Genomic DNA, 27,743 nt, shown 5'->3' with positions numbered 1-27,743 from the left:
GGTGTTGTAAAGGTTCTGGGCTGCAGAATGTTAATTCTTATGGGTTGTAAAGGTCCTGGGCCTCAGAATGTTCATTCCTATATGTTGTAGAGATCTTGGGCCTCAGAATGTTCATTCTTGGGTGTTGTAAAAGTCTTCGGTCGCAGAATGTTCATTTCTATGGGTTGTAAATGTCCTGGTCCCCAGAATGTTCATTCCTAGGTGTTGTAAAGGTCTTGGGCCTCAGAATGTTCATTCCTAAGGGTTGTAAAAGTCTTAGGCCTCAGAATGTTCATTCCTAAGGTTTGTAGAGGCCTGTGGCCACAAAATGTTCATTCCCAGGTGTTGTAGAGGACTTGGGCCTCAGAATGTTCATTGCTATGGGTTGTAAAGGTCTTTGGCCACAGAATGTTCATTCCTATGGGTTGTAAAGGTTTTTGGCCACAGAATGTTCTTTGCTATGGGTTGTAGAGGTCTTGGACCTCAGAATGTTCAATACTATGGGTTGTAAAGGTCCTGGGCTGCAGAATGTTCATTCCTATGTGTTGTAGAGATTTTGGCCTCAGAATGTTCATTCTTGGCGGTTGTAAAAGTCTTTGGCTGCAGAATGTTCATTTCATGTAAAGGTCTTGGGCCTCAGAATGTTCATTCCCAAGGGTTGTAGAGGTCTTGGGCCTCAGAATGTTCATTCCTATGTGTTGTAGAGATCTTGAGCCTCAGAATGTTCATTCTTGGGTGTTGTAAAAGTCTTTGGTCGCAGAATGTTCATTTTTATGGGTTGTAAATGTCCTGGGCCCCAGAATGTTCATTCCTAGGTGTTGTAAAGGTCTTGGGCCTCAGAATGTTCATTCCTAAGGGTTGTAGAGGTCTGTGGCTGTAAAATGTTCATTCCCAGGTGTTGTAGAGGACTTGGGCCTCAGAATGTTCATTGCTATGGGTTGTAAAGGTCTTTGGCCACAGAATGTTCATTCCTATGGGTTGTAGAGGTCTTGGGCCTCAGAATGTTGAATACTATGGGTTGTAAAGGTCTTTGGTTGCAGAATGTTCATTTCATGTAAAGGTCTTGGGCCTCAGAATGTTCATTGCTAAGGGTTGTAGAGGTCTTGGGCCTCAGAATGTTCATTCCTATGTGTTGTAGAGATCTTGGGCCTCAGAATGTTCATTCTTGGGTGTTGTAAAAGTCTTTGGCCGCAGAATGTTCATGTCTATGGGTTGTAGAGGTCTTGGGTCTCAGAATGTTCATTCATATGGGTTGTAAAGGTCCTGGGTGTCAGAATGTTCATTCCTATGGGTTGTAGAGGTCTTGGGCGTCAGAATGTTTGTTTCTATGGGCTGTAGAGGTCAGGGCATCAGAATGTTCATTCCTATGCATTGTAGAGGTCTTGGGCCTCAGAATGTTCAATGCTATGGGTTGTAAAGGTCCTGGGCTGCAGAATGTTCATTCCTATGTGTTGCAGAGATCTTGGGCCTCAGAATGTTCATTTTTGGTGGTTGTAAAAGTCTTTGGCTGCAGAATATTCATTTCATGTAAAGGTCTTGGGCCTCAGAATGTTCATTCCTATGTATTGTAGAGATCTTGGGCCTCAGAATGTTCATTCTTGGGTGTTGTAAAAGTCTTCGGCCTCAGAATGTTCATTCATAGGGATTGTAGAGGTCTTAGAATGTTCATTTCTATGGGTTGTAGAGGTCTGGGATCGCAGAATGTTCATTCCTAGATGTTGTAAAGGTTCTGGGCTGCAGAATGTTAATTCTTATGGGTTGTAAAGGTCCTGGGCCTCAGAATGTTCATTCCTATATGTTGTAGAGATCTTGGGCCTCAGAATGTTCATTCTTGGGTGTTGTAAAAGTCTTCGGTCGCAGAATGTTCATTTCTATGGGTTGTAAATGTCCTGGTCCCCAGAATGTTCATTCCTAGGTGTTGTAAAGGTCTTGGGCCTCAGAATGTTCACTCCTAAGGGTTGTAAAAGTCTTAGGCCTCAGAATGTTCATTCCTAAGGTTTGTAGAGGCCTGTGGTCACAAAATGTTCATTCCCAGGTGTTGTAGAGGACTTGGGCCTCAGAATGTTCATTGCTATGGGTTGTAAAGGTCTTTGGCCACAGAATGTTCATTCCTATGGGTTGTAAAGGTTTTTGGCCACAGAATGTTCATTGCTATGGGTTGTAGAGGTCTTGGACCTCAGAATGTTCAATACTATGGGTTGTAAAGGTCCTGGGCTGCAGAATGTTCATTCCTATGTGTTGTAGAGATTTTGGGCCTCAGAATGTTCATTCTTGGCGGTTGTAAAAGTCTTTGGCTGCAGAATGTTCATTTCATGTAAAGGTCTTGGGCCTCAGAATGTTCATTCCCAAGGGTTGTAGAGGTCTTGGGCCTCAGAATGTTCATTCCCAAGGGTTGTAGAGGTCTTTGGCTGCAGAATATTCATTTCATGTAAAGGTCTTGGGCCTCAGAATGTTCATTCCTATGTATTGTAGAGATCTTGGGCCTCAGAATGTTCATTCTTGGGTGTTGTAAAAGTCTTCGGCCTCAGAATGTTCATTCATAGGGATTGTAGAGGTCTTAGAATGTTCATTTCTATGGGTTGTAGAGGTCTGGGATCGCAGAATGTTCATTCCTAGATGTTGTAAAGGTTCTGGGCTGCAGAATGTTAATTCTTATGGGTTGTAAAGGTCCTGGGCCTCAGAATGTTCATTCCTATATGTTGTAGAGATCTTGGGCCTCAGAATGTTCATTCTTGGGTGTTGTAAAAGTCTTCGGTCGCAGAATGTTCATTTCTATGGGTTGTAAATGTCCTGGTCCCCAGAATGTTCATTCCTAGGTGTTGTAAAGGTCTTGGGCCTCAGAATGTTCATTCCTAAGGGTTGTAAAAGTCTTAGGCCTCAGAATGTTCATTCCTAAGGTTTGTAGAGGCCTGTGGTCACAAAATGTTCATTCCCAGGTGTTGTAGAGGACTTGGGCCTCAGAATGTTCATTGCTATGGGTTGTAAAGGTCTTTGGCCACAGAATGTTCATTCCTATGGGTTGTAAAGGTTTTTGGCCACAGAATGTTCTTTGCTATGGGTTGTAGAGGTCTTGGACCTCAGAATGTTCAATACTATGGGTTGTAAAGGTCCTGGGCTGCAGAATGTTCATTCCTATGTGTTGTAGAGATTTTGGCCTCAGAATGTTCATTCTTGGCGGTTGTAAAAGTCTTTGGCTGCAGAATGTTCATTTCATGTAAAGGTCTTGGGCCTCAGAATGTTCATTCCCAAGGGTTGTAGAGGTCTTGGGCCTCAGAATGTTCATTCCTATGTGTTGTAGAGATCTTGAGCCTCAGAATGTTCATTCTTGGGTGTTGTAAAAGTCTTTGGTCGCAGAATGTTCATTTTTATGGGTTGTAAATGTCCTGGGCCCCAGAATGTTCATTCCTAGGTGTTGTAAAGGTCTTGGGCCTCAGAATGTTCATTCCTAAGGGTTGTAGAGGTCTGTGGCCGTAAAATGTTCATTCCCAGGTGTTGTAGAGGACTTGGGCCTCAGAATGTTCATTGCTATGGGTTGTAAAGGTCTTTGGCCACAGAATGTTCATTCCTATGGGTTGTAGAGGTCTTGGGCCTCAGAATGTTCAATACTATGGGTTGTAAAGGTCTTTGGCTGCAGAATGTTCATTTCATGTAAAGGTCTTGGGCCTCAGAATGTTCATTGCTAAGGGTTGTAGAGGTCTTGGGCCTCAGAATGTTCATTCCTATGTGTTGTAGAGATCTTGGGCCTCAGAATGTTCATTCTTGGGTGTTGTAAAATTATTTGGCCGCAGAATGCTCATTTCTATGGGTTGTAAATGTCCTGGGCCACAGAATGTTCATTCCTATGGGTTGTAGAGGTCTTGGGCCTCAGAATGTTCAATACTATGGGTTGTAAAGGTCCTGGGCTGCAGAATATTCATTCCTATGTGTTGTAGAGATCTTGGGCCACAGAATGTTCATTCTTGGTGGTTGTAAAAGTCTTTGGCTGCAGAATGTTCATTTCATGTAAAGGTCTTGGGCCTCAGAATGTTCATTGCTAAGGGTTGTAGAGGTCTTGGGCCTCAGAATGTTCATTCCTATGTGTTGTAGAGATCTTGGGCCTCAGAATGCTCATTTCTATGGGTTGTAAATGTCCCGAGCCCCAGAATGTTCATTCTTAGGTGTTGTAAAGGTCTTGGGCCTCAGAATGTTCATTCCTAAGGGTTGTAGAGGTCTTGGGTCTCCGAATGTTCATTCCTATGGGTTATAAAAGTCTTAGGCCTCAGAATGTTCATTTCTAAGGGTTGTAGAGGCCTGTGGCCGCAAAATGTTCATTCCCAGGTGTTGTAGAGGACTTGGGCCTCAGAATGTTCATTCCTATGGGTTGTAGAAGTCTTGGGTCGCAGAATGTTCATTCTTATGGGTTGTAAAGGTCTTGGGCCTCAGAATGTTCATTCTTAGGTGCTGTTTTTATTACATCATGGCTTATTCAGCGTGGACTGGAGATGGTATTTTTAATTTATCTCACTAATTTTGCACATTTTTATTGAATAGCTTGAATAAGTTTATCTTTTTTTATTATTATCACTCAAAAAGTGGTAATTTTCATGTTTATATTTTCTTCCAAAACTATGATGAGAAAGTATTCTAAAGTTCCTATAACAACAATTCAGAAAAACATATTTTATAAAGTATACAAGACAGACAAATTCAACTGGTCACCATGACAATAAAACATTAAAAACTTTAGGAAATCAAATTCTCAGTCAATGCGCCAATCGCATGAATGGAGCACAGAAATACATACTCTTACTAATCAAGCAACACGACATACAGCAATTTGATGGGCTGTAATTTTGGTAATACACAAGGAAGGTCATTTCATTTTAACATAATACATTGTTGTCATGGAAACCTGAAATAAGATTTTTGTTTCATAGGTAAATAATGTGTGTTACCAAGGTAAATTCAGTAAGGGTGTGGTATATAATTTATTTTCATTCCATGAATTAAATAAACATTCCAAATTTAGTCCCAGTAGTGACTAAAAAGTGTATTCAAAGCAATAACTAGTTCTGTCTCATAGTAGACAGATATAATCTATGATACTTAAATTACTGGAGAAAAATAACAAAATATTGTTCTAGCAAAAAATCTCGTGATTCAACTAATAGACAGAGATTTAACTGGAGAACATCTACAAGGAAGGGAACTATCATGGTTTTCCATAAATCTTTTTAAGAAATCCCTCACTGCATCGGGTCACCTGCTCAAAAACTTCTTCAAAACCTTCATCTCCTCCCTGCAAAGTGAAACAAAATCAAACAAAGCTTAGAAAGAACTCCTGTGTGCTGAGAGTATTGGAGACACATTACAATTAATTCAAAATTTATAATTTGCTTTACAAACGAGAAGCTTGGCAACTAATTTTTGTTTGCAATTTGAGATGCACAACATGAAAAAAAAAATGTGATTCACATTATCAAAATTTATAATATATACTGAAAATACATTTGATTTTTCATCGATGGTTTTTAGTTCCAGAGCACCTCTGCGATGAATTAAATTTAAATCTGATTTTTTTTTTGATATCAGAAATGGGCTAATAATAGATAATCAATGAACCAAATGAATTATTATACAAATTATAAATGTACATGTTTCAGGGTGCACATGTACAAAGTTTCATTATAATGTGATGATTATTAATGGAAAGCTGAAAAGTAATTATTATGCAAATTAGGTAATTATTATAGATGTATATAAACCTAAAACTAATTTGATCATCACATTGTGTTAGAGTACATATGTACCAAGATTCACTGAATTAAGATAGGTGCTGTCACAGATCATCTATGTACGTGAATAGAACCAAAAATTATTATTTATTATGCAAATTAGGTAATTAATATGATCTGATTTTAACCAAAAATTAATCAGGCCTATGCATTGTCCTAGAACATCTATGTGCCAAGATTCATTGAAATGGGATAATTAGTACTTGCGATATCAGTTTTATGCAAATTAGTTGATTAATATGCACACATTTTTACTTAAAATTAATCAGGTCTTTGAATTGTTCTAGAGCATTTATATACTAAGTTTCATTGAAAAGTAATGAAGTAATAATACTTGAAATATCAAAAGCTGAAAATTGATTAATGCAAATTAGGTAACTAATATGTATGGATTTCAACCAAAACCTAATCAAATCTGCGCATTAGCCCAGAGCATCTATGCACCAAGTTTCATTAAAAACCGAAATACGATTCAGGAGATATCAGTGGAACGAACAGACACACACACATACAGACAGGGTAACTGCAAAGACTCCCAATTGTGTGCTTTGCACATGGGAGTCAAAAATTACATAGAAAGCTTAGAAAGAACTCTGATGTGCTAAGGGTTTTGGAGGCATGAAGTACAAATAAAAAATACACAGTATTTACTTGAAGCACATTTTCAATACACAAAGCAACAAATTTATTCATTGCATGCTAAATTATTGAAATGTCTCTTAATTTGACCATTTGTAATTCACATTTAAGTACATGTGGTTCTATAGAGTACCATAATTCAAAAAAATATAACATAAAGCAATGATCAGGGTGGTACCAAGTATAATGACCATCTATGATGACTTGATATTTTGATCATATATCTTAGCCAACAATATGTGCAGCAGTGCTTAATACATTAGTTATGCATATTAGTCAGGTGACATGACCCAAGCTAGGTAATAAATATGCATAGATATCAACCCTGAAGTAATCAGATCTGTGGATTATCCAAATGCACCTAAGTAACAAGTTTTATTGAAATTTGATGAGTGGTACCCAATTATCTGTAGAACACATACGAATTGGTTAATTCGTGAAAATAAGGTATTTAGTAAACACAAAATTCATCCCTGAATATGAGCAGTTAACACATACCTAAATAGTTCTAGTGAGTTAACAATATACTTGCATCATTGTAGCAGGTTAACAACATACTTACATAGTTCTAGGGGGTTAACAAATACTTACATAGTTCTATGGGGTTAACAAATACTTACATAGTTCTATGGGGTTAACAAATACTTGCATAGTTCTAGGGGTTAACACATACTAACATAGTTCTAGGGGTTAACACATAGTTACATAGTTCTTGGGGTTAGCACAAACTCGCATAGTTCTAGCAGTTAACACATACTTACATAGTTCTAGGAGGTTAACAGCATACTTGCATAGTTCTAGGAGGTTAACAACATACTTTATACATAGTTCTAAGGGGTTAACAACATACTTACATAGTTCTAAGGGGTTAACAACATACATACATAGTTCTAGGTTAACAACATACTTACATAGTTCTAAGGGGTTAACAACATACATACATAGTTCTAGGGGTTAACAACATACTTACATAGTTCTAGGAGGTTAACAGCATACTTACATAGTTATAAGGGGTTAACAACATACTTGCATAGTTCTAGGAGGTTAACAACATACTTTATACATAGTTCTAAGGGGTTAACAACATACTTACATAGTTCTAAGGGGTTAACAACATACATACATAGTTCTAGGTTAACAACATACTTACATAGTTCTAGGAGGTTAACAACATACTTACATAGTTCTAAGGGGTTAACAACATACATACATAGTTCTAGGGGTTAACAACATACTTACATAGTTCTAGGAGGTTAACAGCATACTTACATAGTTCTAAGGGGTTAACAACATACTTACATAGTTCTAGGAGGTTAACAACATACTTACATAGTTCTAAGGGGTTAACAACATACATACATAGTTCTAAGGGGTTAACAACATACTTTCATAGTTATAAGGGTTAACACATACTTACATAGTTCTAGGAGGTTAACAGCATACTTACATAGTTCTAAGGGGTTAACAACATACTTACATAGTTGTAAGGGGTTAACAACATACTTACATAGTTCTAAAGGGTTAACAACATACTTACATAGTTCTAAGGGGTTAACAACATACTTTCATAGTTCTAAGGGGTTAACAACATACTTTCATAGTTCTAAGGGTTAACACATATATACATAGTTCTAAGGGGTTAACAACATACTTACATAGTTCTAAGGGGTTAACAACATACTTTCATAGTTCTAAGGGGTTAACAACATACTTTCATAGTTCTAAGGGGTTAACAACATACATAGTTGTAAGGGGTTAACAACATACTTACATAGTTCTAAAAGGTTAGCAACATACTTACATAGTTCTAAAAGGTTAACAACATACTTACATAGTTCTAAGGGGTTAACAACATACTTACATAGTTCTAAAGGGTTAACAGCATACTTACATAGTTCTAAGGGGTTAACAACATACTTTCATAGTTCTAAGGGGTTAACAACATACTTACATAGTTCTAGGGGTTAACAACATACTTACATAGTTCTAAAGGGTTAACAGCATACTTACATAGTTCTAAGGGGTTAACAACATACTTTCATAGTTCTAAGGGATTAACACATACTTAGTTCTAGGAGGTTAACAGCATACTTTAACATAGTTCTAAGGGGTTAACAACATACTTACATAGTTCTAAGGGGTTAACAACATACTTACATAGTTCTAGGGGTTAAAACATACTTACATAGTTCTAGGAGTTAAAACATACATACATAGTTCTTAGGGGTTACCAGCATACTTACATAGTTCTAAGGGGTTACCAGCATACTTACATAGTTCTAGGAGGTTAACAACATACTTGCATAGTTCTAGGGGTTAAAACATACTTACATAGTTCTAAGGGGTTACCAGCATACTTACATAGTAAGGATCTTCAATAATAAGTTGACCTTTAGGGTCATATGAACCAAACAGTTCAACTTTTGCAGTAGAATTTTTGGGTTTAACACGATTTATATTTCTGAAAAAAAAATATATATACTGGTGGTATTATACATCTAGAACCAAATACTATAGAATTTGCTGTTTCGTACAAAACCTTACCAGCCATCCTTCTAAAATGTATCAGAACTCATTTAAACATTTGAAATTTGCCTTGTACAAGAGAACTATGTTCCAGGTTATTGATGTCTTATTTGAACACTTTTCTTTGTTTATACTGGACACAGAAGCATTATATAGTGCACTATAAAAACTATATTCTGTAACTAACACAAACAATTGCACAGCCCAAAATGCTGCTCGGTACGATCACTACACAACCTTTGGGCATACATTGTGATAGTCTCATGATCATAACCTCATATTATATGGTGACATGCAATGAGGGATACATTTCTAAAAAAAAAAGGGAAAATATCATTTTCTCCCAATAGCATTGACTGTTTTTCCATTTTACTTACTGCATGTTACTGTTATCCATTCCAAAAATGTATTCAAATTTTGTAAAATCTTCCTGGGTTATCTGTAGGTAATTCAAATGAAAAACAATGGAATGAAAGTCTTTTTGACAAATCACTGTAATAAGTGAAATAACATCTAATATTGTTGCCAGGGAGATACGTGTTCCAACATCACATATTGGAAGCTATTTATTGAATATAATAGAAAGTGACATTCTACAAACATGTGCGTGTCTAGTTTCAACTGAGGGTACCAAATTTCAAGGAAAACATTTCTAAATGTACTTAAAACTGATTGAAATTATCAGTAATATTGCAAAGTGCAATACCAAGGTACCAGTAGTCTGTAAAGGTGACTTCAAGACTAGTGTAGTAACTGCATTTTTTATTTGTACGAGAACTCAAGATAGCAATTTTTTTTTCAGGTGAAAAATTCAACTATTATACAATAATTATAAATAACAATATTATAAACTACTGTGATGACATCACACACAGGAGATTCCTTGTATAGTGGTCGTATTGCTCGAAGTATAGGGTGTCCCGAGTCAAAGATGATGTCACACCAATGAGAAATACCAAATGATTATTTACCTATATGGATAGACCATGATAATTTGAAATTATGACCTGAGTTTCGAAGGGATTATATTTTGTCCTTAATGTTTTACGAAATTATCGCACCAGGATATGCCAGACTCAGATGGCCAGTTTCTATGGAAATGGTCATAATGTTGCAAGGTTTTTTGGGCATAAAAATATTAACATTTCCACATATGCATTTATTAAAAAAAGGCAACATTCCCCCTTATAATGCTGTGCTTTTGAAAACTGATTTTTGTTTACAAATTAAAAGTAGTTCCGACCATATTATTTTAATTATTACATCAGAAGTGCAAGGAAATCCGAGGAAAGCATAATACATAATTGGCTTCAAGCTGTACTAATTGTTGTAGCTATGATAATAGTTTGCAGTACTTGATTCACACCACGCAACTATAATTTTAGCTAGTGTTATTTTTTTATGCTGGTATTATTTTTTTGACTTTGGTTAAAAACATACCCCATACAGATAACATCCTTTTTCTGTAGCATTGCCAGCCAGTGGTGAGCACTTTGTAGTGACATCGGAAATGAATGTTCCAACTTGCATTAATTAATTTACTTTTTTTTAGCAAAGAACCACTAAAAATGGAGTCATGAGTAAGGTAATGTTTAATTTAGAACTTTCTATGGCAACAGTCTTGGGCGATTTCATTCTCATTCTTCACAATTACATGTCCAAATTTACTCAGTATATTTAAAAACTAAAGATCTATTTTAATTCAGTAAATCAAATTGTATGTAATCTTCACATGAAATATTTGCATATTCCACAAAAATAATTAATGAGTGCGCACACACTGAGAAGCATGTACACAGGTGTTGGCTCTCTACTTTTCACATTCATCCACTTTCTCATGGTCAGTTTCATGAATTTCTTTCTGAAGTAGTTGCACTTACAATAAAAAGTGTATATCATGGCTATTGCCGAAGAAAGAGTATGGTAGTACTGATACTGACAGTTGTTTTTGCACTCAAAAAATTTAATTTATTTATTAATACTGCTTCTTGAAATACCTCTTGTTAGTATTGGTTGTGGAGGACCTCTAAGTAATCTATTTTAGTTAATTGTTATATCTAAATTATGAGTTATTCAGTGTCTACAATGTGTTTGCATGTACTGATAATAAACTGTTATTCAATGACAAATACTGAAATGACGCAACAGTCTAAATGATGTAATACGAAAGTTTGATTTGTTCACATATCAGGTAGCTTGTAATCATCATACAACTTTTCGCAAATTGAATTCCCATGGAAACCACATGCTAATAAATGATAATGAAATTTGATTTTTATCAAGCCAATATATGCAGCACAAAAATACAACACAAAAACTAAGGATGATGTACGGAAGTTGAACAAGCCATGCATGGCACAGTCCTCGTTAGTTATTAAATTTAAGATATATAGTTTTGTTTATAGTAATATAGCTGGAATATAACCATATCAGGAATATGATTTTTTAACATTAAAATGATTGACATTTGTATCTGATCGTCAAACAAGTACTTGACCATATTGAGAGATATTGCTCTGGAACAGCATTCAACATCAGCCATTTTGAATACATGTATATATATAACGATGTATAATGAATATATAAAATTTAAATATAATAAGTCAAAGCATTTAAGAGATATGACTCTAGAAGCCCAATCATTAAAACAAAATGGCTGCCAGTCAGCCATTTTGAATCCAATCTGAAAAATAAAATGACGAGCATCAGGAACCCATAATGTCTAATGTATGTACCAAGTTTGAACGAAATCCACCCATAAATGCTTGATATTTGATGATTTTTTAGCACAAAAATGACCAACATTTGAAATAGGAACGTCAAACCAATATATCTGTTTATCTATGACATGATGTATAATGAATATTTAAAATCTGAAAATATTATCAGTCAAAACAAGTCGGAGATATGGGTCTAGAAGCCCATTCATTAAAACAAAATAGCCGCCAGTCGGCCATTTTGAATCTTATCTGAAAAACAAAATTATTTGCATCAAGGTCCCATAATGTCTAATGTATATACCAAGTTTGAACAAAATCTATCTGTAAACAGCCGAGAAATGGTTGATTTTTAGGATATTTTAGCACAAAAATGGCCGCCATTCGGCCATCTTGAATCAAACCGTGAAACAAAATGATGTGCATCAAGGTCCTATAATGTCTAATGTATATACCAAGTTTGAACAAAATCTATCAGTAAACAGCCGAGAAATGCTTGATTTTGATGATTTTTAGCACAAAAATGGCCGCTATTCGGCCATCTTGAATCAGATCGTAAAACAAATTGACGTGCATATGTATAATATCATGTATGATGTATGTGTGAAGTTTGATTGTGATTGGTCCAGGCATTTCTAAGATACAGATCCGGACGCACGCACAGACGCATGCACGCACGGAGGTCAAAACATAAGTCCCCGTTTTCGAACTGCGTCCGAACAGGGACTATTAAGCATGGACGTGATATCGGGAACACGTACCTCCCGGCAACGATGGTTAACAGGAATGTTTTGACTCTTCAAATAAGCAATACCGCGTTTGTCAGGTTGCTTGCCTATATGATAATCAGCGGTTCCACAACTATCAATTGTCCATTCATCAGCATATCCATGTTCTTTGACAGTATGGGCAAATACCGCTTCCGCCATAGGGGAACGGCAAATATTACCTATTGGCGTGAACGAAATGGACATTGATCTTAATTATTTTGTTATATTAATCTTAAAATATAATTGAAGCTGAGCATAAAAGACTAGGCTTGAATTGCTTGAATTTGTTGTGATAGCCACAGGTTGATTTTTTTTTAAATGAACTATATTCATTGCATAATACTGAATATTCAAAATACATCGAAAATCAAATCAAAACTGTATTAACTGTTGTTAGAGAAACACCAGCACTCATCAAGTCTTTTATCCACAGCCTTGCAAACAAAATGCCCATGTAGCATCCAGTACATCAGGAAGCTAAAGACATTTTTACTGTCACCAACGCTACGTGTATACCTGTCTAGCCCTGTGTGTTGATGATAATCCACGCTTCTTTAAACATGCTAGATTCCTTGGGTCAGGCAGTTTGCCTATTTCATAAGTTGAGGTTGCTGCGCTGTCAATCTTCCATTCTGATTCTACTCCCTTCTGTTTCACTGTGCTACGGAAAACTGCCTCTGCCATTGGTGAACGGCATATATTGCCTAGAAATGTGTACATGTGATTACAAGTGGGATATAAAGATCCATAGAAATGTTATAAGAAGGAGAAGAGAGGGAAAGGAATAGAGAGAATAGCACAGAAAGACAGAAAAAGTTGTCATTGCAGACAACAGATACATTTGTTCTGGTTCAATACTTAGATCAATAGCAGGTTTCTCTAGTTTCCACACATTTCTTTTATCAAAAACAGGTTTTATTTATTTGTGTTTTTGTGGCAAAAATATGCTGAGAATATTTGCTATTTAGTTTTTTTAGGTTTGTTGTATGTTCCAGATAAGATATTACCCTATAATAGATAATAAATCTAAAGAAAATTCAAGAAAAATCAGCTAAAGATGATGGCACTGTAACCATAGACATCACTAAACCGTTATATATTATTTATATTTTGCATCATTTGGGGTTTGGATAGGCCCAGAGCATTGTTTGTCAGTACATACAGCACTGATACATCACCACTGACCCTGTATACTGACAGACGATGTTTGACCTATTCAAACACAAAACAATGCAAAACTACTGCTAATTCAGTTGATGACTGCCTACATAAAAAAATTTCAGTATTACTACAGACCACCAATAATAATCTAAATAATTATTAATTTTATGTTTTAGAATATTTTGAATAACATTCTAACATATCTGCCACGCCCCCCCCCCATCTTAAAGTCGTGCCTGCGATCAACACAAGTACACATAATAATTATATATCCTCACAACTCATTTCCGTAATAAGTGTGGGATCAACCTGACCTAGGTGGGCCAAAAACACTACTTAATCTAAAGTCTATTCCTTCCGATTTTGATAACCTGTGTATACCGGTTTTAAAAATAAATTATTCCATGAGCAGTTGAATACGCTACATCGACATGTAATGAATTACACTCAAGGATGTATTTTGGGACAATGTCAATTTTTTTTTAAAAAGCGGTCATTACAGAAAGTTAAGTGGTTAATTACCGAGGCAGACGAACAGAACCGATCTCTTTCCCGTAGCAGCCATGCTTCCTATCCCAGCATTCAGTACGATTGTGGCCCTCCAAGCTGGCTGTAAAAAGTTAAGAGGTCGCATTATGATACTTTTGCTTTTCTGTTGTCCCCGGCAATGATTTGGCACCACAGTTTAGCAAGAAACGATGGCTGTTATGGCGCAGACATCTCTCAACTTCAATACCTGAAAAGTGAAACGTCCATTACATAAAAAATAGATCCGGCAAAATTCTCCAAACAGGTTATTAGTAATTGGGGAAACTGAACAAGATTACTAATTACATATCAATCCGCGCTTCAAGTCGGGCTTGAATATTTATTGTTAGTTACATGTTTTTAAAATAATTTTAGTCGAAAAGAAATGTAAACCTTATATAGTTCATATTCTCGCTACAGTCACAGATAATCGTCTGACACGAAACAAATTACGTAACGAACTATTTTATACAAGACTTGTCTAGTGCATGTATACGATTTTGTCATACGGCTGTATCAAAATATTCGAAGCCGATCGAGTTGTGAAAGGTCATGTAGACTGAGTTTACGTTGTAGTTTGCCAGCTGGAGGTCTCATTTGTGAGAAATTTTTTTCTTACCGGACTGATGAGCGTGATCTCATCTGATATATAGTATTTCCAACGTAGTATTCTCTGGCTGCAATTCGCCATCCGTACGCGAAGTGATTCCCGTTTTTTCACCCAGAACTAGAAATGGCTACCAGACCTGTACACAAAAGGCCCGTTCCTGCCATGGGTGCCAATGCTAGAGCTCGGGCTTCGGCTGGCCCCGGTGTGGTAGCCGGGACAACGCGACCACCTCAGGCTAATATGACTGACCAGAGGGCGAAATCGATACTGAAGGAAGCTGTAGACGCAGTGGTGAACAGTTTTGCTAAACACACACATGGATATGGACGAGGTAACTTGTTAGTTTTAGTATTTGTAACCCCCAAAATCTCGTGTTTACGATGTGTTGTTGTTGTTCACAGTACGGTCCTACTCGACTCAACCGCCTGTGTGATGACATGACATGTCGCCACGACACAATTCATGAAATGATTGCGATTTATCGCACTGTGCTCAAATTGTAATAAGCCCGGATTATAAATAATAAAAATATATAGTTAGAAATTTATATTTATCCAGTGGTGGATGGCAAATCACAATTTTTGTGACGACACCTGGCATGGTGCAATTCAATATGACTCATAAGGTCAGTGTATGTGTGGGTCGGTTGCTTCATAGTTGGGTCTCATGGGACACAAATCAATTTGAAATTATGAGAGAATTTCATATTTCTTACAGCAAAAACTTTCAGATATGCATCATTTTAGAATAAATTCACGTTTTTCACTTAAATCTATAAAGGTATTAAGTGTAACATGGTAATACTGGTACATAATGTTTCACTAACTGTGAATGACACACTATATGAAGGGATCATATAGCAGATTAATGTGCTGGACAAAGGTCAAGCGTTGTTGGTAACATCATGCATAACATAGTGATATATCACCTAAACTAGTAAACAACTGCTAGCAAACTTTGTCATTCAACATGTGCTCCAATTTGGCTGTATGGTTCATGACAGATGTGCTCCTCTCAACTCGTTGGTAGAAATTAGATTATACTAAATAATTATATATATACTAGTATATAAAAAAAAATATTTGAAAGCTAATCTATTGCTTTTTGAAAAGAAGATACTAGTAATAATTTGGGTCCATTATGTTCTGACATTTCCATATTCTAGTATTAATAAGCTGTCATTCCTGCACTTGTAATAACCATCCGCATCTCAAATTTAGGGAGAAGGCCAAGTACGTCCATGCATATAAACTGTAAACTACTTTACAATGTAATTTCCAGAGTGACAATTTTTCCTGAATTCTGCATGTTAGTGAAGATCACCAAATTTTGTGTAGGAGTTAAAATTTCTCTGGGATATTATGAGAAAGAGTGACAGTTAATTTTGTGATTTTGTTTTTGGTACAGGGATTGAAATAGAATTTTTTTCCCTGCATGCATAGTGTGCATGTTGAATTTGAAATTTACCTGTACTAACTTGTTGTGAAATGCACTACTTTTAAAGTTTAAATAAAATTTATGGGTTCTCGATTGATGCGATCACGAAAAAATTGTTTTTTTTTTAGTTGTTTCACAATGTTGGTTGAACTTAATTTAGGCTTTAATGAGAAAATGTTGTTTCTACATGCACAGCGTGCACATTATATTTTAAGTTTACTTGCACTAGCTAATAATCTATGTGCATAGTGCAGTGTGCACCAGGGTATTTAGATCCCTGTGGTACATTTACGACATTGCCTCTCAGTAGTGTTAGGTCAATTGCTCCTATAGATTATACCAGTATATAATATGTGGAGTGTACAACAATCATCACCAATGCCTACACATGGCCTTGGATTATTTCTAACACATGCTACTGAGGATCCTGGAGGATAAAATAGTTTTCCTGTAATTGAAATTTCAGACATTTACCATATGTCTTTGATTTATATGGTGTTAAGTTGTAAATAAGAGACTTTAGTACAATTACACAAGCACCTTGGGGTGCCAAGTGTACATGAATAGTGCTCATAAATCATGTAGAGGTTGTACCGATGGTTTTGAAAGTGTATCCGTTTAAGGGTTTTTTTTGGTGGAAAGGGCAGATCTTGTTGTGTCCAGTAGAGTTTCATATTTAGTATATGTAGTGGTCTCCCTAGAAATTTCCGTCAGCATGATGGTTTTTCACATAATAGAAATAATTAATTTTATTTACATAATTAAGTAGGTTATTTTAGAACAATAACCTTGACTAGCACAAAATAACTTATTTACTGATAGCTAAGGCCTTATTAAAAAATATACTTGGTTCCAATAACCCTATCCAATCTAAAATGTAATTCACACAAGATTCCAATTACATTAAAACTGGGTTAATTATTCACAATTTTAGTCAAATTAAGAAGTCTTTACTGTAAATCAGTCCAGTTTTTGAAGATTCGCACAATTTGCTTTTACGTAAAAGCTTTAAAATTAAAATCTAGTATAAAATTCAAAGTTAACAGAACAAATTATTGTTTTGTCCACAAATAATATTTAAACCCATTGGTTTTGCATATTTAGACTTCTACAATAGAAGTCCACATATAATTATCTAGGAAACCATTACCATTCTTGAGATACAAAAAGTTAAATTGTTTGCCTCAGGAGACACCACAGTTAGTTTCATTTGTACACAAACGAAAATGGTTTCTTTAGTTGTAAAAGTAGACCTAAGTGTTTACATATCACATGACAACTTCAATTGTGTTTTGTTTAGGGCTCTATCGCAAATAGCTGCATTCTTGAGTTGATTTAATTTAATTGTGACATTTTAAGATTGTGAATGTTCTTTATAAAAAATAATGTATACTTTGTAGTGCAGGATTAGCTTCAAATTGATTAGGAAACTGAAGCCATTATTTTGCTACCTGAACAACTTATTAATATATGTAGGATTTGAAAAGACCTGGTAGCGGTAGCTGTAGCTGTTCTGGCTTTTACATTCATGTACCAGTTTAGGTTTACATTGTATGTTCTCCGGAGCAAACATCTTAGTATTTTCATAATCGTTGAAAACAATGGTAGAAAAACAACACTACTTAGGACTAGTTGTTGAGATTCTCCTGAACAATTTAACAACTTACCCTTACATGTGCAACTTACCAATTTGGTTGTTCAGGATTACCTCAGAGTTGAGTTTGTGCTGTTTTCTTGACTTACGGTAGCTGTTAGACCGGTGTTCCACAGTAGCTCACAAAGAGCCCATAAAAATACATAGTACAGAGTTATGCGTCCAAGCAACTTGTGATGTTGTTTAACACAGCTGTGCCCAAAGAAAATACAAATAGCTGCAGTTCATATTTACATTCCTCTATTTATGAAACTGAAAATCTTTATATATATGTATTTGTCTCTAATTTTTAGTACTAACACTACTATAGATGTTATCAGGTCATGGATTCTGAATTTATATTTTTCAAAATGCACAAAAAGTATGGCCTGAGCATAACTTAACATTTAGCTAGCTTCTAGCAGGTTATCTCAGCTTGCTTTCAGAACTGCCATACCTGTATATCACAATTGTGCAGAGTACAGTCTCTGCTTAATATTAGTAACTTGGGTAAATGCTACTAAGAATTAGTGATAACGACACTCACTTTAATTGTAATTGGCCACTGATAACCAACATGTAAGTTAAGTTATGCTGGCTGGGACTGTACTGTACTGTATGAGTATGTTTTCTTTCACTCAACACCACAAAGTGTTTTTATATGTTGTCTATAGCTGGTATTGTGCTGAAATTAATATCAGTAATATTGGTTCACGGTTGCCTGTCTTCTAGTTCTCTGTTTGTTTTCTTTGATATACAAAGTGTAGTGTGATGCTATTAAATTGAAAGTGGATAGTTTATACATGACTCTAAAAACACAGTTGAATGGTTTATGCAAGACTGGTCATCTACTGTTAACCTTGTAAATGATTGACAACATTGTGTTAGTTCACAAAAATATTTCTAGAGTAACCTATGGCTATATAACCATTCAAATATAGACTATCTTAAGTAAGGTATTAAATCAAAACCTGTCTGAACACTTTTCCCCATTTCCCTCATACATGTACATGTACATGTATTACTGAAGTTATTTATGTAGTATTTCATGCATTTCTTCAGAATACCAAATTTAATCCTGAGGAATGGAACACCACAATGAAAGATACATGTACATGTTTCTGTACACGCATTCACATAGACTTAGAGACTCCCACAATGCAATTTTAGTATGTTAATGTTGACTAACTTCAGCACAAACATGGGACATAGCGAAAGAATATAGTTGGGATTTTCTTTGTTATTGCTCTTTTGTGTGAGAGTTGAGTGCCGCAAGCTATGTAGAAACAGTCTGGACGATGTCAAGTATTCTTGAAAAGTGGGAGGGAAAATCTTTTCATGAAAGGATTTGGAGTAAGAAAAACACGTGCAAAGTTGTTGAGTGGTAAAGTGGATGGAAGTCTGGGAGAACTGTATTCAGGCATGCATCAATGTAATTTACACTATTGTTTAGTTGATGCCTGGATGAACACTGCCCACTAAATTCTTCAAAATATCAAGTAATCTGACTGACATTAGTTTAGAATTAAATGTATATATCATTGTTTTGATTCTGTATCATTGTTGGAAGAGCCAATTGATTTGGTTGCTTACTAAGTAGAATGTGGTGTTCATTTCAAACCGACTGTTGGAGATTGAGTTCCATATTTCATGTGCCAGAGTGTGGCTGCATGGGGTCTGCCTGAATCCACATGTTAAAGCCAATTCAGTATTATGTTCTAATTCTTCATTTTTGACATATTTGTGAACATTCACAAATTCTTTCCTCGTATACACCCTCAAATTTTCAAATTGTGAATGTTAAAGTCAGTAAAAATGGTTGACAATAACATTTTCACAATATTACTAAATTCTGGAATTGTTATGAAATTAGATTTTTTTTAAGGGTTAAGGTTACTTACATTTAAAATTGCTGTATTTAAAATTTAGTATGTTCTGTACACTAGTCAACTCATTTGGTGTTAATTTCACGCACCTGTGATACACATGTACATGCAAATAGCAAATAGTCTTATTGTTGAGTTTTGCTTGATAACACAGTCAGTACAACTGGTGGTGGCCTCCACATTCCTTGAATGATTAGCCAACCTGCCATGTATACCTCTAACCTATGTGGTAAGAACAAAACAGTTGCAGCAGCTATTGTCGCACCGGACAAAATTATAACCCTATACACTGGAATATTTTACATGTACGTTTCCCTAGTTAGAGTTTTTAAAAAAATTTTAAAATTAAGAGCTTGTATTTTAAAAAGATTATAAAGTCCACAACAGTTAATGGGTTCTGCTGTGTCAAGATATATGATCTGTACAGACTGCCATTTGTTAAGACTATAATTTTCTTACTAAAAATAGATCTTATGTAACCATACAGAGTTGTCCAGTGTATGAAATGCATGTAATGCAGATCATCGCTATTGGCATTTGATTTTTAATAAATGTCTGTCAACATTGTGACCTCTTAACAAGACTGAAATTCCTAAAATATATCTGCACTTTGGTGACAACTGAGGGTATCAAAGGGTCCTAGAAACAAAACTGTCTAAAAGTTAATTTTGTATCATAAGTAGATTTTTTTAACATATTTAGAATGGATATACCGTAGCCTAGTCCACCTGTTATATAATGTACTGTAACAAATATGAATATTTGCACAAAATAACTTTTCTAACATATAAATATAAGGTAAGAAAAACAATATTTAGAAGATTGATTAACTTGTTTCAGACAGCAGTTGCATGTTTCTGTATCTGTTAGAATTGGTTCCAGTCATGTGTACATTTGTAGCTGCTCTACTGGGACAGCCTTTGGTGACTGGGGAAAATTGGTCATAACTGTATTGCTGTGTCTGTCAATCATTCTGAGTTTTCAGGGTTAATAAGGTTATCAAGTACATGTGTACAACACTATAACTGGTTACTGGGGTGTTGTTTACTTTGCACTTACAGGTATAATGATTTAATTAAATGTTTAGTGCACAGCAAGTGTACATGTACATGTATGTACTAATTTAGAACAACTGGAGTCAACTGAAGGAGAGACAAATAAAACCAAACTCAGTTACTCAATGGTTCAAAAATACTAGTAGTAATTCAAACAAGAAATTGCACCGAGTTAAAAGATATTGTAATGTATAGAGAACAACAGCACAAGCAAAAATAAATTGAGACTACTGCGAGCATTTTTTGAAGCGATAGATAGTTAACAAGAATTGCAGTGCTGAGAAAGTCTTCAACTTGTCCTCAAAGCTGTATTGGACCAATCGTTTGTGCCCACTCTTCTCACCATTCATGATTAAAATTAGTTTAAGACACCATTCTGATGATGCAAACTATGTCTTCATTGAGATTTGCTACATAAATACAGAAAAATGCCAAGCAGAAACAACATGTTGAGGTCAGCCCATGTTAGACACATCTGAGGTAACAAGTCTGCATTCCAAAGAACCGCTACTTCAGGCCTGCCTAAATAATGATGTTTTGACTGTATGAAAGCAAACCAAATTTTAATCTTGTTTATTCAACAAACAAAAGAATTGTTTAAATTTTGCTGATTTACCATTTCAGGAATATTCGGTGGGTTTTAAATTCACTGTTTTATCATTTACATAATGTGTTCTATGCTAAATTTTACATATTCACTGGATTTTAATTATGCGCATTTTTCATTCAGCGAAATTAGCAAAATTAAAACCCAGTGAATAATTAACCCCTTTACAGTAGACTCAGACTTTCTTCTTGCAGTTCATCTTCTGATATTTATATCTAAATCAGTAAATGGTCCATCATCTAGAATGGTACACTTGCAAACTCTCATTACTTTCCTTTTTCACCAAGCAACATTAATCAACATCTTGTCTGCAACAGTTGTCGAACGTTTCAGAGATAAGGTTGTTCTTTATTCTAGGGGCACTAAGACACAAATTGCTTTAGGACTGGAAAAATTTACTTCCATCAAGCTATTGATATAAGACTAGACATTGATGTGAGTTAGGTTTGAAAAGTTAAAACACCAAACCTTACTGAAGAGCACAATAGCCTTTGTCAACATGGTGCTTTGGTTCAGTTCAGTTCAGTGTTTATTGACATGAAACTCCCTACATTTAGTAATAGAAATCGACTTGTAATGTATAAATAGGGATTTTTGCATGTGTGTTGCTAAAGATATGACTCCCTAGGTTACATCATTTTTTCAACTTATTTGCCAATCACTTTATAGTTCTCAGACATATAACCTGGGGTGATAGGTGTTCAAAACTGTAAATAACTCACTTACATGTACTGCAGGCCTTGCTTTTGAAATGGATGGAGAGTGAAAAATGGCTCACCTGAAAGCACTGAGGCAAATTATGAGAGTGATATTAATTTTGTGTTGAGAAATAATTTCTCATATGGAAATAAAAGGATAAATTGTCAAGCTCCCATAAAAAAAATTATCTATTTTCCTATTGCAATCACAAATCGGCAACAGCCTGGCGTCTCCTGGAGTACGTGACACTATGCCATTACTCATCAAAGCAAGTGGTCATTTGAATGTTGATACATGTATTTGCTCTAATATAAAATCAAATAAACCAAATTAAAATTTGTTCTATACTGAATCATGGATACATTTTTCAATTTTTTTTTATCATAGAAACACTTCAGCAATTTATGTGAACACATGCGTTAATTAATATGACATAAAGAATTACAAATGAAGTTAGGAAGTCTTGTTGCTTTTCTTGAAAGCCTCTATGGGCAATACTAATTGTAAAGCTGTACTGGTCATTAAATACAAGTTGTGACTGTCCTGACTGGATTGTCAACCATAGATTCATCTACATGTATACTACTCACTGCAGAAAAATGCGCTCTCTCTCTGAGGTACATGTATCCTCAACAATATACAGATAGACAAGTATATACTAGAGACATATTGTTGAAATGAAATTCAATATTGTGGTAATTATCTATAGAAATCCTGGTCAAAGAATGTTAATATTATGAAGGCCATCATCAAGCAACAATTGTCAGTTTTACCACCACGCATAATTAAAGTTAGATATTTCAATGGGGATATATATTTTGCACACACTAGATTCAACGAAGATCCTGCATTCTAGTATCTTGTAGTATGTTGTTTCATTGTCATTCTAAATTTAATTTAGGTCGGAATCTGTTGTCAACATGACCCATCTGAAAGTTTAAATTCCAGATGTAAATGTAACTTGGATCTACTTTTCACCCCAAGCATGTTCATTGTGTCTGGACACAAACGTCCAAACTTCAGTATTAAGTGATGCGTTACATTCAACTGAGTGTATTGAATGGCTGAATTTCAGTGGGCTGGACATTGTGTACTTGTTTGCTGAGTCATGTGTTTTCCCTTTGTTAAATTTCCTGTAGTGTAGGGGAGTGCATGCATATAGTTGTAGTGGAATATTTGTTCATGGAGGTATATGGGCAATTGAATAAAAGTCCCTCCCATGTTGCATTCTTCTGGTATGAGTAGGTTCATACATTTGTGTACATATCCAATGGTTAATCTGTCTGGTGAGAAAAAAACATTTCGTGTACTCCTTTTCGTGTACGCATGGTATATAATTGTAGTGTTTCTTGTTAGTTGTAAATAAACACCCATTAGAGTAATACAGTATGTATCAAACAAAATATAATATAGTGTTGGCATTCAGTAGTAATCTTGCTTGGCTTGGCTTTGATTCTCTGTTATTTTTAAAGACAGTAATTTGTATATTGCTATGTACATTCTTTTTATAAAGCATTTCTCATTTAAAAATCTGGTGATTATACATGTAATTTTAAAGCAAGGGAGGAGTCGCCCACCCATGAGTCTTTGTTTTAATCAGTTATCATCACTTAGGATTCAATTCCTGCGCATGTGCAGGTAATGATCCCTTCATTCAATGTATGTAAAATCACTATAAAAAGTAGTAATTTAGTGCTAGAAATGGTAATGATTTGATGATGTATTTCTGGATTAAATTGGGCCATAATCTGCTTGTCTAAAGAACACCTGGTGAAATCTTTCAACATGCATGAATTCCACATGTTTGCTAACGTTGTCTCTCACTTGTTTTACTGTACATGCACAAACACTACCCTAAACTTGTCTCAGTTGAAGATGTGCACTTTACTGTCGGCCAAATTACTACAGTATATTATAGTAATATGTTTATTTAGACCCATGTGCTGATGTTGTATTTACAGTGCTTTATAAGATTTAATTCTATTGTATCTTTTATGCTCTCATTAAATTATATGCACTGTACATTTTGTATATCAAAAGATGTATGTTTAAATACCAGTTGTGTTTTATGAATAGGCTCTTATATCTTCTTCTATCTGATCTAGGCAATGAAATTATATTGCGTTTGAATAGGAATTTACATCTAATAAACTTTGTGTTATTGTCACAAACTTGTTGATTTGTTGTATTTGTCCTTGCACGTACTGATAGCCTGCATGGCACAAAATTTTGCTATTAGATTTAAGAGCTAGTGGTTTCTTAGTAATTTTGATAGTCCTTCATGTACATTTTGTAGTTACATACAGCCTTGCAGAAAAAGTGTCAATAGAAATAAATAAATAATGTAATTTTGCTCAATTTGTTTTGGACACCCAAGTTAAGACAAATTGTTTTATATAAAGAAAAAAAGAAAATAAATTTTTTGCTAATTTTTAGTAGTCCAGTTGGGCTACTAATTTTGGAAAATGGAAGCCCCCAGAACAAGATTTGTATGCCTTGAGCTACGGTTAATTTTTAGCCCTGGCCTGTCTGTCAATGTCAGCATCATTAACAATTTGTTCTTTTTACAGTCAATGTGGTAGAAGCTCTACAGGAGTTTTGGAATATGAAGGCTGCTAGGGGAGCTGATTTAAAGAATGGTTCTATAGTAGTGTACGAGTCTGTGCAGTCTAACAGTCCCCCCTATGTTTGTTTTGTTACACTACCAGGAGGAAGCTGCTTTGCTAGTTTTCAGGTATTTGAAAACTGTTTAATTTTCACTGCTAGCAATTTTCATGGCTTGCTTGACCCTATGATATTTGTGAAGACATTTGCAAAAGTCACTGACACTCCATGTCAAGACAGCAGAGAAATTTTCATAGTTTCAAAATTTACTTTTTTTCATGGACACAAAATTCAAGATTTGTCTTGTGTGAATTTCAAGAGGTTTATATAATAATATTAAGGAATTAATTGAATCATTTTATTTATAATTTAGCTATATTTTAGCTCAATAGTAAAATTTTCAAAATTTACATAATACTTTAAAAATACTTTTTGTTGTATAAAGGTTGTTGAAATCATGATAGGTTCTGTTAATGTTTTAGATTTAAGGTTTTCTTGAGGATGAACATTTTATAATTACAAAAGTTACTTCTCTGTGTTGGAAGAGCAATGCAGCCCATTCAAATATTCACAGCTACAAAAGTTTGTAACTTTGTATTATTTTGTGAAAAGTTGCTGTACTATAAATATTTTTTTCAATTTTTCCCCAGTAATGTTTTAACCAGTGAAACATTAGATGTCTGAAAAAATTATTCTGTTTATAGACTAGTGGGTTTTATATAGGCATAAATTGACCTTGAATTTCTGTATGTACAAGTTTCTAATAGGCCTGTCATTTCCTGTTCATCTTTACAGAATTGTCCAACCAAAGCTGAAGCTAGGAGGAGTGCCGCCAAAATTGCTTTAATGAATTCGGTGTTCAATGAGCATCCTTCTCGCAAGATAACAACAGAATTCATTGAGAAAGCAGTAGCTGAAGCAAAGAATTCATTCCAGGTCAGTGTGATTCCATTACTCAGTTCAACAGAATCTAATTACAGACCTGGAGGCTATAGTGTATGGAAATCCACTGCTCTTTGAGAAGAGCAAAGCTGTGTGCTGCAGAGATAAACTGCATGCAGGACTAGCTGATTAATAATCTCACACCCACATAGGTGTTAAAGTTGGGGATTGTTTGGTAAATTGTACTGTATCTGTTCTATTAGAAGCTCCAGCATATGCATACATGTATATGCAATATACTCTTTTGTAAACCACCAGTTGTCTTGTTTGCTGGATAATTAAATTAATTAGGTCTATCAACACCTGTAATTTACATAAACATATACTAGTACCCTACTAATGGAGAGATTATGGTTGTACATTATTTGCTGGAGCCAAATACTGTACAAGCATTTATGTTCACTGGCATTTTATTTTACTAAGTTGGTATTTTGAGCCTATTCTCTGGTTTTTAAGTTCACAAATTTTCCAGTGAAAAACAATGCATTCTATTGTAATTCAACATGATGATGTGAATTCAATTTAGCAGATTTTTCCTACCCGCCAGTGAAAATAGTGAAATTAAAACCCAGTGCATTTACAGCATGAAGGTAATTTGCCATTAGTGGCTGGCCAAGGGTTAACAAGAAGCCCAACTTATGTAGAAAAAAACTGTTTGAGGCTAGTGTTTGAACCAATTGATAAGCTCTGATACACACAAATGCCAACTGTTGAAACTCAGCTGTACAAATAACAATATTATTGAAGATATATTGAAGATGTGTTTTCTGACATAATGAAGTGTTACAGACACCGACCTTTGCTTCCTGTGCTATATACTTCACTGCAGCTAGAACAATACAGTCCTTTGATGTGTGGGTGACTTGTACAGTTCATGAAATTCTATATGGATGAGTCAGTCTTCATTCTATTTTGTTATGAAGAAATGACTGGGTGGAATAGTTCTCATGATCTGGTGTATTGAATTGATTATTTATGCCTCTCTTGGCTAGCCCATTACAGTGTCTTTATTTGTTTGTGCCTATTTTGACTGTTATTGTTGTGTTGTATAATGTGAATCAAAAGTCACATCATTGTCAATTTAATATAAACAAATCTATACACACAGTGATCACAATAAAGAAGGTTGGGTTGACAATAAATTATTTGTAAGTCCCAGTAACAACTATTATTTGATGTGATCTTTTCTAGGCCCATGATGAAGACCCAGACAATCCCAATACTGGCATAGGAGCCTTCCGTTTTATGCTGGAGTCCAATAAATCCAGAACCATGCTGGAGTTTCAAGAACTGATGACAGTTTTCCAGTTACTGCACTGGAACGGGAGCTTGAAGGCTATGAGGGAAAGGCAGTGTTCTCGTCAGGAGGTGCTCGCGCATTACTCGCACCGTGGATTGGACGACGACATGCGTAGTCAGATGGCGCTGGACTGGATATCACGTGAGCAGGAAGTGCCCAGTAGTATTGCAAATGAAATGGAGATTTGTGAGCAAGAAATTGAAAGTGCCCGATTGGCTGGCAGGGAACTGAGATTTACTAAAGAAAAGAAAGACATTTTAGTGTTGGCATTCAACCAGTTGGGGGCTGTGTAGCTGATTATTCCCAGAGATAAAAAAAAGTGAAAAAATGCCATCAGTTACAGCGAAGGGTAAATGACTTTACGTCAGATTAGCATCTTGCATTTTAAAAGTTTTTCTACCTGTGTCTGTGTTTCTATAAAATATGATAAATATATTGATAGTAGCATTGACTCCCATCTGCGTTTGCTAGCAATTTAAGTGAAATGCAGATAAATTATGAATCACCTTATAATAAACTTGGTTTGTGCCTAGTCACATGGTGGATGGCGAAACAGCTCATCACCAATTGTGACTAATTCATTCAATCATTGTGTTTTTGTTTCATCGATTTCGCGTGTTATTCAAAGCACTGTTTTATATTCTCTCCATTAAACCAAATCAGAGTACAAATTATAAGTGGAATGAATTTTTTTTTTTAATAAGAAAACTGCCACTTTTCTGATTTTTAATTTGATTAGTTTATTTTTAAATCATACCTGTCCTAAAGATGCAATAATGGACCATTTGTTGATACATTCGTTGAAGGGTTGTGGTTGTTGCACCGCGTCCTGTTCAATATGGACTCATACATGTAGCAACGTAAACATGTGTACAA

The 27,743-nt window shown here is 35.2% G+C and overlaps 2 protein-coding genes across 3 annotated transcripts; one reads left to right on the top strand and one right to left on the bottom strand.

Annotated features, from left to right (window-relative positions):
* Positions 1 to 4,922: 4,922 nt before the first annotated feature.
* Positions 4,923 to 14,827, bottom strand: LOC100372581 (low molecular weight phosphotyrosine protein phosphatase-like). 2 transcript variants are annotated; one of them, XM_006818556.3, is made up of 6 exons: positions 14,714 to 14,827; positions 14,089 to 14,302; positions 12,922 to 13,109; positions 9,296 to 9,357; positions 8,754 to 8,853; positions 4,923 to 5,257 (listed from the first exon to the last, which is right to left on the bottom strand). In XM_006818556.3, the coding sequence occupies exons 2-6, from the start codon at positions 14,198 to 14,200 to the stop codon at positions 5,171 to 5,173; spliced, it is 549 nt and encodes a 182-aa protein (XP_006818619.1). In that variant the 5' UTR covers positions 14,201 to 14,302; positions 14,714 to 14,827; the 3' UTR covers positions 4,923 to 5,170. The 2 variants fall into 2 exon arrangements, with proteins under 2 accessions (XP_006818619.1, XP_006818618.1); XM_006818555.3 differs by lacking the exon at positions 12,922 to 13,109 and adding an exon at positions 12,397 to 12,584.
* On the top strand, positions 14,828 to 27,538 carry LOC100373326 (LIX1-like protein). The gene is made up of 4 exons (XM_002736395.4): positions 14,828 to 15,035; positions 24,592 to 24,755; positions 25,421 to 25,561; positions 26,759 to 27,538. The coding sequence occupies exons 1-4, from the start codon at positions 14,828 to 14,830 to the stop codon at positions 27,158 to 27,160; spliced, it is 915 nt and encodes a 304-aa protein (XP_002736441.1). The 3' UTR covers positions 27,161 to 27,538.
* Positions 27,539 to 27,743: the final 205 nt, after the last annotated feature.

Source organism: Saccoglossus kowalevskii, chromosome 7 (genome assembly GCF_978046115.1).
Source record: "Saccoglossus kowalevskii chromosome 7, keSacKowa6.1, whole genome shotgun sequence".
NCBI classification, from domain to species: Eukaryota; Metazoa; Hemichordata; class Enteropneusta; family Harrimaniidae; genus Saccoglossus; species Saccoglossus kowalevskii.
The sequence above is the reverse complement of the archived record's forward strand: the minus strand, read 5'-3'. Positions and strand labels throughout refer to the sequence as shown.